The sequence below is a fragment of the Toxorhynchites rutilus genome, chromosome 1, assembly GCF_029784135.1.
Source record: "Toxorhynchites rutilus septentrionalis strain SRP chromosome 1, ASM2978413v1, whole genome shotgun sequence".
Classification (NCBI taxonomy): Eukaryota; Metazoa; Arthropoda; class Insecta; order Diptera; family Culicidae; genus Toxorhynchites; species Toxorhynchites rutilus.
This window is the reverse complement of record NC_073744.1, coordinates 128911407-128925284: the sequence shown is the minus strand read 5'-3', so window position 1 is coordinate 128925284 and position 13878 is coordinate 128911407. Positions and strand designations below refer to the sequence as shown.

General features: G+C 37.5%; 1 protein-coding gene across 5 annotated transcripts in view; it reads right to left on the bottom strand.

Moving 5' to 3' along the window:
- Window positions 1–13878, bottom strand: part of LOC129763652 (kinesin-like protein Klp10A) — a 135579-nt gene that overhangs the window by 32938 nt on the left and 88763 nt on the right. For all 5 annotated transcript variants that reach the window (XM_055762901.1, XM_055762902.1, XM_055762900.1 and 2 more), the window contains one exon: window positions 9170–9212. In XM_055762901.1, coding sequence (XP_055618876.1) covers window positions 9170–9212 — 43 coding nt within the window. The remainder of the gene's footprint in view (window positions 1–9169; window positions 9213–13878) is intronic.

The following is a 13878-nucleotide window of genomic DNA, read 5'->3' as shown; positions in this document are numbered from 1 at the left end:
GTACTTTCTCGTGAGTATCTACATTTTTAAGAAAAACCCGTTTGAAAATTCGAGATGACCATTTTCATTGGCACTCTAATGGATACGATGTGAATCTTGAAGCGAGAAGTGTTGAAAAAAAACATTTCACCTATGTTTCGGTACGTGTTGATTCGCCAACCTCGTTGCATTCTGAAAACTGTGTGCAGCAATATCGTAAAACTAAGAAATAATTACCTTATTTTTTAACGTATGACGACGTCTTTCACTAATGGTGCCGAATCCGAAAACAAGACATCTTTTTTTTTAAATAGGAGTAACAAATATCCAGCTAGCAATCAGACGGTAGCGAGCAGAAGTGTGTTTTTAGTTTTCCAAACTGGACTCTTTTATTACTAGAGGCAAATATTCAATATCGCTCTAGACAGCGAGCAGTCAACAGTACATGGTAATTCTAAGATGTAATCTGCTCCAATAAGCGTTTATAGCTTAGTGGAGCGTTCGCACCCCTCACTCAGTGGAAGCATTCATTCATCGGCCCTCGTCAGTGCTATAAAATATTTTTATTGAAGAGTTTCATTCTTGAATTTCTATGTTTGTTTCTCGCCGTTTGTAATTTTGTGGTCCTGCGTCGTCGACACAGACACCGTTGACTTGGACCTCACCGGTCTTAACAAAGTAGAAACAAACAAAAAAAAATTGAGGTAACTGTAAATCTCGATGTGGGCTGCTATTTTGAGACCTTTGAAATAAATAAAAAAATTAAAGAAAACTTTAATTTTAACGTCTGTGACACTACACCCAAACTAGCGTTGGTAGAAAACAAGTCATCTTTGGTAGAAGTGATTCCATTTAGTGTGCTGGAGAGTTAAATGCGCAAATAAAGAGCTGTATTAAAAGCCTAAAAATTGTTTGGATGTATGTGTGCAGATATCTCTTTCTGTTTTCTTTTCATATTTTATTTGAGATTGTGCCAAAAAAAGTCCATACGACGTCAATGAGGATCGAACCAAGTCCGGCTGGAATGCAAAGCTATTTTGCACGACCACACTATCCACATGGCTAATGATGCTTCAGCAGTTGTTATGTGATATATGTGATAATATGTGATAATATTGCACCTGATTATAAAATGAAGTTGGGAAGTGTTTTCTAATAGTAAAAAAGGAGCGCATGAAGGAGAACAATATCTATCTCGGTTTGGGCCGTGTATGTGGCAAATTATGCGGAAAGCTTATTTGTCTTTTGTTTCGCTCGCTCGTATTGATCTTATATTGCTGTACCATGTATATTATACAAATGCTTACCAGTATTTGTGAGTCATGACATTTTCTGTTATATTATGTCTCATTTAATGTCATAAATCGGGATGACAAAACATGAGCTGAAAATCAATTTTGAGTGTAGTAAATGAAGCCCGATTGAGTTAATATGTTGCGTATTCTAAAATCTAACTTTTTTTTTCTGTTGCGATCCTAAAATTTCAAAAAGTTACCCTATACAAAATGTACACCACCTCGAAAAAGAACACCCTTTGCAAAATATCAGCTCAATCGGTCTTAAGGAACAGTGGCGCAAAGCGGGCAAAAAAACCAGCGACGATATATCGTTGCGCCTCCGTTGGGGCCTTATTGTACTCATCACAAGAGGTCTGTGTTTTAAAATAACTTTATAAAATGTTAAAATGGTTCATATTCGATGGAACACAAGTACATTCACCCGAATGTAACAAATACCCGAATGTAACATATACCCGAATGGACATTTACCCGACTGCGACAAATACCTGAATGGACATTCACCCAAATGGAATGTTTATCCGAATGTAACAAATACCCGAATGCAACATTTACCCGAATTGAATGGTTGCCTGAATGAAGAAGGAAAATTTTCGACAAATCAGATTACAAGTTTTGTCGAATCTCCTGTTACGAAGTTACGAATTAAAATGATAAATTGTAATGATTAAATTCGAAAAAAAAAATGTTGAAGACTTCGCTGTGTCATTTTTATAAATTAGTGTTGGCACAATTGATGTTCAGTTCCACACCGACCGAACTGAAGTGACAGCATCTAGCAGCATGCAGAATTTGCACACCACACCACAAACCACGAGTACCCCTCCCACAGCGCAACTATGAGCCAGCCATCGCTAAACCACGCTGTGCTCGACGGCATAAAAATGCACGCTTGCCGCGGCACGGCATTCAGTTTTGCGTGAGCCGTGGTGCGGTGAGCATTGGAGACCATCGTCGGATAAGAAAAAGAACATCAGCAGCAGCAGTAGCAGCAGCAGCAGCAGCAAAAGCAATGAAACTGCACTGTCGGCAGTAAGAAACTGCACCGCCAGCAAGAAGAAAACCGTTTCGGTGCCACATCATAAAAGTGACGCGCCAACTGCGGCGCGCATCAGTCGTCATAAAACCATCGAACAGTGAACATCACAGTGAATTCAAATAGAAACAAGAAGAGAAAAGTTGTAAATAAAATGAAAGTGTAAATAGTATAAGTCTCCAGTGTTTGCGTCCGACCGCCGGAACATCCAGTCCTCCATCTCTGCCGCAATAAATAGAGTAAATAGAGTTTTCATGAGAAAGCCTTTCTCAAGGCTCATCAAGTGCAAGCGGTTGCTGCTAGCCAAGCGCTAATCCAGTCCAACTGCGACGTTGGCTTCATGAGGCGAAGCCAACCCAAGGAGTCTGGCCCAGTTGCCCTCCTGGGACGGAACACAGCGGTTCCTGCTCCCACCCGGCTCGGTTCCCGCTGGGAACGCAAGCACCTATATCGACCGGCGCATTACAGTCCACTGCAGCCCCAACAATTGACATGTCATTTTCTTTCCTTTCCGTATTGCTCTTTAAGGGCAAGAGATCATTCAGAAATGAGCATGGGTTATGGAATATTCCGAAAATTAAGCAGGTAACTTTAGCATAAATAATTTAAATGAAAATATAATGATACTTGATGATACTTACGCATTTCCCACCGCAGCGTAGTTTTTATCAGAAACTTATTATTCACTTATTTATTCGGAGATCAATTGTCATGGGACGAAATCCCTATTTAACGACGATAAGGATCCGAGGCGGCATCAAGCCGCCGAGGTGACGCAATCCGAGTCTCGCAATCAAACCTGTGTTCCACCGATTGCCCGGTTTTTTTTAACATTGGAGACGATCCTTTAGTGAAGTCCGACGGAGTGTTAGCGAATTCATTATTTTCATTCATTATTTTGAAAAGGACGCCACTATTTCTCAAATTGCGCTACCCACGAAAAATACTTTTTGAATGGAAATGAACATACGAGACAAATAAGATCTTTATAAATCAATACAAATATACTTTATAAATAAATATATTTTTTATTATTTTTTTTAATAATTATTTGAATATATCCTTCTTTAGGGTAAGTGTCGCATTCGGATAGATGTTACATTCGGGTGACTGTTACATTCAGGTAGTTGTTGCATTCGAGTAAATGTCGCATTCGGGTAAGTGTCGGTTCGGGTAGATGTTACATTCGAGTAGCCGTCGCATTCGGGTATTTTTTACATTCGGATGAGTGGAATTCGGGTGAATGTCTTTCGGGTATCTGTCGCTCGGGTGAGTGGATTTCGGGTAAATGTGACACAATCACAATAAACACCAAGTCATCGCTATCTAGACTTAGGATTTTTTAGCAACACCAGCCTTAACGCACCCTCCAATTAAATCACCCCGGTCAATGCATACACGCAATGAGATTGACAACAGAGTAACAGGTATTTCTAAAATACCTCATAATTATAAATACTGAACTACTGTGGTGAGAAACTAGCAAGTTAATCCTATATCCATACCACGGATTTAGTAACCTAAACCTCCTAAACGCTAATATGCTACTTTCGCGACTTTCATAGGGTCTAATGTCGGTAAGAGATTAAACATAAAAAATATATCAAATATATCTAAACTTACAGTTATCTAAAATAGAATTAGGTCCGCTTTGAAAAAAAAAATATTTCGATTTTGAAATAAGTTTTTTTAAGTGTATTTTTTCAAATATTCTGCTACACCTGATAATTCAACGAAAATGTAGAAATTGTTATAGTTTTTTAGTTAATAATAACACAAATCTCGACAAATGATCAGCTTGTGTATAGCTCTTTTCTGGGCAACCAAAATATTCCATTAAAAAAATTATTCTAAAATTTCGATGCGTTCGAGAATGATATTCGATGTGATAAACAAGTGAATTGAATGAAACAATTTCCTCTTCAAATACAACATTTTTACGCTACAGTACATTAAAAGTAAAGTGACTGGTACCATTATAGACTACTTCTGTAGCGCTGTGTCAACAAAACTTGCCTTGGAGATTTCAATTACGGAGAGCAACTACGAAAAGTACTCTTCACCCTCTGAAGCATTCTGAGAAGGAATCACCTTTGCGAAACATCGATTTTTTTTATATTCCTAGATACAAAATAAGTTTCGCAACTTTCATGGAAAATAGAGTGCAAGTCCGTTGCTATTTATAAGCTCTCTATGAAACGTATGATCTTCGAATTCAGAGTCACTCGACATGTACCCCCTTGAAGCGAAAACGTAAATTTCAAGAATATATGGAACGTTCATCGGAAGTATCTACGAAGCATTGAAACCAATGATTACTAGTCCAAACGATGCACTGAATAGCGGATTAACCACTAATTTTCACGACCATAATCTATATATATATAAAAATGGAGTGATGTCTGTCTGTCTGTCTGATTCTTATAGACTCGGAAACTACTGAACCGATCGACATGAAAATTGGTATGTAGGGGTTTTTGGGGCCGGGGAAGGTTTTCGTGATATTTTGAGACCCCTCCCCCCTCTCTAAGGGGGGGCTGCCATACAAATGAAACACACATTTCTGCATTACTCGGAAATTAACCAAACAAACGAAACCAAAGTTGGCATGTGAAAGTATTAGGGTGCAATAAATGTTTTTATGATGGTTAGACAGTCCTTCCCCCACTCAAAGGGAGGGCTGCCATACAAATGAAACACAAATTTCTGCATTACTCGAGAATTAATCAAGCAAATGAAACCAAATTTGGCATGTGGAGGTTTTAGGATGCAATAAATGTTTCTATGGTGATAAGATACTCCTTCCCCCTCTCTTAGAGGGGGCTGCCATACAAATGAAACACAATTTTTTGCATTACTCGGAAATTAATCAATCAAACGAAACCAAAGTTGGCATGTGAAAGTTTTAGGGTGCAATAAATGTTTCTATGATGGTTAGACAGTCCTTCCCCCACTCAAAGGGGGGGCTGCCATACAAATGAAACACAAATTTCTGCATTACTCGCGAATTAATCAAGCAAATGAAACCAAATTTGGCATGTGGAGGTTTTAGGATGCAATAAATGTTTCTATGGTGATAAGATACTCCTTCCCCCTCTCTTAGAGGGGGCTGCCATACAAATGAAACACAATTTTTTGCATTACTCGGAAATTAATCAATCAAACGAAACCAAAGTTGGCATGTGAAAGTTTTAGGGTGCAATAAATATTTCTATGATGGTTAGACAGTCCTTCCCCCACTCAAAGGGGGGGCTGCCATACAAATGAAACACAAATTTCTGCATTACTCGAGAATTAATCAAGCAAATGAAACCAAATTTGGCATGTGGAGGTTTTAGGATGCAATAAATGTTTCTATGGTGTTAAGATACTCCTTCCCCCTCTCTTAGAGGGGGCTGCCGTACAAATGAAACACACATTTTTGCATTACCCGAGAATTAATCAAGCAAATTAAACCAAATTAGGCATATGGAAACTTTAGGGTGCAATGAATGTTTCTGTGGTGGTTAGATACCCCTCCCCCCTCTCTTAGGGGTGGCTGCCATACAAATAAAACACAAATTTCTGCATTACTCGAGAATAAATCAAGTAAATGGGCGGGACGAAGTTTGCCGGGTTAGCTAGTGTTCTATAAAAGTCGGCGCTGACGTAAGTATCGTTTCAAATGTGTTTCAATTTACCCTTGATCTAAGAAAAGAACAACACTGAGAAACTCATCAAAAGTTCACGACAAAACTAAAACCAAATCGATGGCCATCGTAAAGGACTAATCTTGAACACAGAAAACATAGAAAATTGCTGTGTAAAATTAGTAGAAAGAATAAACCCGCCCCTCTAATTATGATTGATACACCTAGCATTGCCGACCATCCGTTCCCATAGAAATAACACTTAATATCCTGCGCACAAGGGAACACATCAATTTGCGACATGATATTGATCAAATGAAAAATAAAACTACAGTTGCATTCGACAATTGACATACACGTCCTCGCCGTGGGCCGGACGGGACACGGGGTAAAACACAGCAACAATCCAATGTCCATCCGTTCGCGAGAACAGAAAAAAGGTCCCAATGCGACAAGTTTGCGTCCTCCGGTAATAACCAAGTTCGTGACCGCAGTAGTGTGCTGCTGACTCTGTGCACGATGTTATTATTATCCCCGGGAACACGCTCGAAAGTCATTTATGTCAATAATATGTGGAGGTTCATATGTGACATAGCCATTCGCGTAGAGTACGAACGAATGGGGGTGGGTTTTCATATAGGGTCGATTCGATAACTGCAATTCGGACACACATCGATCGGTATGCCCAAAACAATGCTGAACAAAAGCACACTCGCATAATCGTACAATACTAGATTAATTTTCATGATATGCATGTTTTGAGGTTTTCTTTCATGCTTTCCCCAAAATTAGTGCCTCAATTTGACAGTTCACCATAAGGACGTTTCTGGAATCGACTGCCCGAGATTATCTACGACAATTCCCTCAATCGATAGAAAGATCAAAGTCTTTCTTTCCAGGCTATTAAATCCCATATGAGCTTTGGGTAATTTCCTATAGTGGTACACTCCATGTGTCCTAGTCTCCTTCACAACGTCATACCATGTAGTAGTTAGCAGTAATCATTCTACGACAGCGTTAAAAATGGATGACAATCAAATATGTGATGGCAAAAAAACCTAAGCAAACAATTGATTCTGAGTTTCTATAAATCCCTAAAAGACTGAAAACATTTCACTAATCATGATTTTATCTATTTGCGGATCGATGAATAGATGTACCACTGTCTGATTCTAATCCCGATAGATAAAGGGATATTGATGTCATGTGGGCAGGATTTTCTGATCGTTGTCGGGAATACCGCTGAAAAGATTTGTCCAACGATAATTTAGTAGGAAAAGACAATAACACGACAATATTAGAAGACATTAATACTTGTCCTTATTTAGGATTAGGCAGTTAAAAACAATTTAAATCTGAGGAACAGCTTTGATATTGAGCAATTCCAAATGAAATCGACAAATGACAAAACATGAGTATTTTTTATTCGAATGAAAGTTTGTATTCCGTTTAGGTTGGACGAAATATGAGTTTTCCACAACAATTGGAAATTTCTTGACTCAGGGGTAACTTTTGAAAATGGCGTATCGATTTTAGTAAGAGAAATCGTTGATAATTTATATCTCAAAAACTATGAGTCGTACCGTATATTGTCTTAAAAAGTGTTATAGAGTATTGATGTTAAAACGTGAAAAAACTTACACTGAGAAAAAAAAATTATTTGCAATATCTAAAATATGTATTTTATATTTCCTTTAATTTGTACATATAAAATAGAAGTCATGCAAAAAATTAAAAAATAAGTCCAAAATGGTAAAATCATTTTTGACGAACTTTGTGGAACATCGAGTTTTTATGAATGTTCGAAACTTCGAATTTGCGTGTGTTCAGTATCATTTTTAGCAGTTTTACCCATTACTCATTTTTTAAATTTTCTACATGACTTCTATTTTACATGAAAAAATTAAAAAAGACAATAAATTAGAAATGTTTTTTCAATTATCTCGAGAATGGCTGCATTTGGAAGAAGATTGATGAAGAGTTTTTTATTTCAAATCACATCAGAATTCATAATTTGTGGCTAAAAATGATTGTTACTATACAAAAATTCGATGTTTCGAAAATTTTTAAAAAATCGATGTTTCGCAAAGTTCATCAAAAATAGTTTTACCATATCGGACATTTCTTACATAACACATTTTTTCTATGAAAAAAATCGTGGAAAACATACATGTTTTAGAGATTGCAAGTTAAAGTTTTTTTTGTAAAAAAAAGAATACGAATTTTTTTTCTGTGTATATTTTTTTCCACGTTTAAACATCAATACACTTTAACTCTTTTAAAGATCCTATTTTGGTACGACTCATAGTTTTTGAGATATAAATTATCAAAAATTTCTCTTAACAAAATCGACACGCCCTTTTCAAAAGTTACATTTGAGTAACGAAAAATTACAATTGTTGTGGAAAACTCATATTTCCTTCAACCCAAACGGAATACAAACTTTCATTCGAATCAAAAGTACATGTTTTCAAAATCTGCATTTTTAGGACGATTTCATTTGGAATTGCTCTATTATATATAGCCCATCAAATTACTAACAATTGTGTTGACGCGTCGTAATCGGACGGAAGGAAGTTAATACTAAAAATGTTCAAATGTTTAATGTTCAAAACGGGCTGCCGGCAATGACCCTTATATTAAAACTATATATGGCATCTCGAAGAACGCAGTGTGAACTATGCGTTGCATAATTCTGTCCGTTTCATGTCAGTCCGTTTCAACGAAGTTTTCGACTTATTTGACTTCAATATCTCCTTGGACACCTTTTATAGACGACTCATTCATAGATGACTTATTTTGTATTTTGTATCGTTTTTATTTCGTATGACCAAAGTATTGATGTAGTTGTGACGTTTAGTTTTAAATAATCATTTAGACCAAATGTGAGTCAGACGATTCAAAGAAATAATTGAATAACTCAACTGAATGTAACAAAATGTAACATTTATGAGAAATTTCATATCGGATAGCTGCCATTATATGGAGAAAAATGGGAATGATCAAGGCGTCGTCAATTCCCATGCAATTTCTCGTAATCAGCTTGTTCCATTCACCCACTGTGCAAACAAGCGCAAACGAAACTCCACACCAAGCGACGCGGAAAATGCCGCTTTCGTGCAAGCTTGCATCCTGTCCGCTTGCATGGAATTCAGACAGAGACAAGTACGCGCACAAACACACACAATCCACCCACATAAATGAACGAACGAAAAAGTTGTACTCACCGTTTACCATGTTTAGTCTGCTGATTGCACCTTGCGTGGCATTCTGTTGGTCGATTCGGACGGTGGCGACGGCAGGAACGGTTGCAATATCCGTGGGAAACGCGTGGGAAGAAGGGTTACCAGGTGGTGGTGGCGGGAAGACGGCAGGTTACACGACGCGCAACGGCGAAGATAATGATGATGGCCAATGATGGTTCACGGCATGGTCCAGCAGCAACAGCAACACCAGCATGAGCACATATAGTGCAACATTGTACGTGATTCGTGGATGAAAAATTGAAAAATACAAGAAGATGAATCATAATTAGTGCTATTGCGTGATATACGATAAGGTGAGTTGATTTGGAGAAGCGGAGGCTAAAAGCTAAGGCTTCATATAACAAAGGGAAAAGGAAAAATTGGTGCTGAATAGGGGCAACAATGAGATCGCTACGAGAATTTTACGGAAATAAAAATATTGTTAACACGAATTAGATTTATACAATCAGGTGTATAAGGGCAGATTAATCATTTTTTCTACGCTAACGACATTCAGATAATAATAGAATTCAAACAACATTTGTTTTGTTTTTCAAAACTGTATAGTAATATTTTAATTGGCTTTTTTGATTAATTCTACCAAGATTTATGATCAATTTTTTTTTCGACGCGTCTTTTCTACACTATACGACAAATATAAAAGACGAACAAGATTCCTTATTTGGAGATAAATTCGTCTATGAAAGTGAGGGACCGCAAATCATTTGGACGGCTCTCGTTTGCATCAATCAAATAAAACGGTAAGATGAAGGCAGGGGGTAAAGAAGGAAAAACAAGCGACGAGAAAAATAAAAACACAATGCAAGGCACAAGTAGGAAATAGATGGTGATATGTTTTTCAAACGGTGTTCTTTTGCCCGTTTCCCACTACCTATTCAAATTTTGCATTTTATCCAAACCGAAAATTATACTGCAACTTCGCTGCATTGTTTCTGGAACTGAAGTAGAATTGTAATGCGAAATGACCGTCAGTGTCAAGGTGATGTAAATCTGATTGAAGTGTAAATTTTGTGGCAATTTCAAAATGTATCAGAAACAGGAACATTCAATGCCACCCATCATCTCAGATGACGCCGAATTATCTTCAAACATTGTTTAATTAATGCAAAGTGCTTTTGAGAATAACTGATCGAACGCCATGATGACTCGGTATCAAAACAAGCTGAAACTCGAGCAAAGGCGGATTCAATTGTCATAAACGTTGTTTCGGAGTGGCAAATTCTGCCCGCGTCATTCCATTTCCGTTTAACTCGATCTACTCGGCCGGAGAATCGCATGCATACAGCAGACAATGAATAAATAGTGAAATTGAATGGGGAATGAGTAGGTTAAAAATCGATATCCATTGGGGTGGACACAAAATAAAGCCCACTTTGCGAGAGAAATGATGTCATCGACGACAGCTGTTTCTGTGGAGGATAGATTTCACATGATAGCGGAAACATAACAGAAACACGTACATCAGCTTGAAAAGTGTTCTGATGTACAGCCTATCATTTCCTATCACATCCAACTTATGGAAATTTTGATGCATATACATAAGGATATTAAATTTGTTCTTTTTTTTTCAATTGCCCTCACAAATTTGAAGGGCGAAACATATTTCCTGGAAGATGAGCAAAAATTATTTTAAGTTTCTCTTAAAGAGCTCATAAATTTTTGCATCCAAAATCACTGTACCCGAATTCAAGATTGTTTCGAACCATCGATCATCAGGATGAACTATTTAACATTTCTTCTGCGTTCTACAGAAGTTCTTATGAACGAATTTGAAATGATACCTAACCACCATTTACAGGTAGATATCGAAGTAAAAAAAAAGGTTCGAATTTATTCGAATCGGAATTTTTATACTCATTGTAGATAAGAAACAGTGTTATGAAAAAAACAATTTAACAGGTTTTCAGCCAAAGTAAAGATAGCCGCTCACGAGCCGCTTATCTGATGCAGTAGGGTAACACGGGGTGAGTTGGACATACGGGGTGATTTGGACCACCCCTTTATCTCAAAAAGAACGGCTCAACTTGGTTTTTTTACAATGTCATCTTCTTTTATGTTGAACCGTATGTAACTAACGTGAAAAAACTTTGGTAAAATTCGACAGGTGCAAGGAAATGTTAGCATGAACATTGAAATTAATTGCATTTTAATTTTTGCATGTTGTGTGGGGTAACATGGACACGTTTCTGTGGGGTGAATTGGTCCTACAGGTTTGAGACTTTTCTTTGGTCTAATTGAATCCAGATGCCACTGAATTACAAGAAGAGGATAGACAGACAACGTTGGAAGCTTGAAAGAGCAACGCAGGCTATTAAGAACGGATTTTCTTTGGCCAAGCATTGAAAGTGTTTGAAAATGCTAGAACAGTGAAAAAATCCATGCAGAATACGAGATAGTCTCAATCCAATTTTTCTGGTCTGGAATTTGGTAGTTCAAAGCTTGATATAATGATTAAACATTATTGATCGAGAGAAAACAAGTGTAGCTTAGTATACAATGTGACATTTTTTGACGTGGGACTACGTCTAACCCGAGTATATGGGGGATAAAATGAAAATCTAAACACAGGACATGCAGGAAAAAATGAAAGATTCCGAATGCTTATAACTCGAACATTTCTTACTGGATCGGAAAGATGTTTGCATCAATTGATAGGGAATATTTCTACGCTTCTATCGCAATTAATAAAATTTTATTTTTCATTAGATAAACAATTGAATAACTGTAAAATGTTAAGCGTTATCTACACGGCATAACTGCCTCATTTTGATTGGCCCGGTCTACGAATTCCCTAACACAGCCATCAAACCCAAGCAGCCTTGGGTAAATCAGCATTGCAAATACATGAAAGTCGAGGGCATTTTTGGTCCGACTGAAATGTGTTTCCCTAACACAGAGTTCAAATCCATGTAGCGTGGGGAAATCGACATTGCAAGTACATGAAAGTCGGGGGAATTTTCGTTCAGACTGAAATGTGTTTCCCCAACCAAGGTGTCTGAGGAAATTGGCATTATAAATTCATGCAAGTCAGTGGCATTTTTGTTCCGACTGAAATGTGTTTGCTTAACACAGACTTCTAAACCAAAATGTCTGGGAAAATCGACTCTGCAAATAAATGCAAGCTTCGAGTACTTTTGTACTCGCTTGCCTTTGTGCAAACTAGAATATGTTTCCTTAACACGGTCTCCTAAACTTAGGAACCTGGGAAAATCGTGCAGACACTAGAGACGAATGAACTTTCAAGTTTAAATCCTTTATAGTATAAAAAGTAGAAGTTGAAGTTTTTGATTCATGCAAGTCGGGGGTATCTCTGCACCCGCTTTATTTTTGCACTCCGCAAAGTGTTTTCCTAGCACGGATTACAAAAGCGGGTACGAACACAACGGTTTGGCTCGGTTATTCATTATTGTATTGACGGGTATACCTTCATATCTTCCGCTCACTGAATTTCTACGCATACCATTCGATGATTAGGCAAAATGTTGTTAACCATTTGCTGCGATAACGCTTATTGATTAAACAATATGCATTCGACATACATGTCAAAAGCGGAACTGAGTGTCTGCAGTTCGTAAAATCAAGCAAATTCGCGGTTCGAGAAGTACGTACACTGGAGAGATGCAAACTTCAGAAGGAAATGTAAAATAAAATAAACGTTTGATAATTCTCCCGTTCACATATTTTGTTTTATGCATCATACTAAACGTAAAAGGACTGTCATTAAATTTACTTGTAATGAAGAGCATTATCTATCACAATGTATGAATTGACCTTACATGACATTATACAATCTTTTTGCTCACAAAGCAAATACATTGAATTCAATTGCAATCGGGAATTGTTTCATTCCATCAAAAATTTAATCAATACAAACAAATGATTGATAAGCTAAGGTAGTCCAACGTCAACCTTGCGGTTATATCATAGATATAACCCACTCATTTTTATTTAGACCCTATTGGTTTGGAAATATTAGGCGATTTGCTTAGGTGGTCCAAATTCCCCCCTTTCCCCCTACATCAAAAAGAGCGTACGAGCCACAGCTCTTAACAACTGAACTACGGCTCTCGAATAAACCAATACGCTCTAACTCTCAAATAAAATTCCGCTCCAATATACTGTTTTTCGATTTATTCGATTAAATGTTTCACAAAAATATGTTTCCAATGTTTTTACTAGAATGAAAACAAACCGATATGTTGAACATGTTTTGTGAGGCGGTTATACGGGCATATGTTGGGCATAATATGGACAGGTAGTGTAATGCGCATAGGGTAGTAATTTATCGCTCGTGAAATGCATTATTTTGTTTTCTCTCTCGCCATTTGACTGTTCAACAAATGTAGCATAAATAGAGAGAGGAAAAAAGAACGTGAAATCGATACTCTTTCTGACGCCAACTTTTCACTGTCCGTCTTACCCCCATTGAATGCTGTCCGTTTCAACCCATCTGCAGGATTATTTGAATCACTCATAATTACTTATACAGGCAAACCTGTTTTTGTGCGGTCCCTTTTGGCGTGATTCCTCGTTTGTGCGACTCTTTTTGTTCGATTCTGTTATGGCATCGGGTCTTGAATCACGCAAACTAACTGCACAAATAACAAAATCGCACCTGAACAGTCACACAAATGAGAAATCGCAGAAAAAGCAACCGCACAAAAACAGGT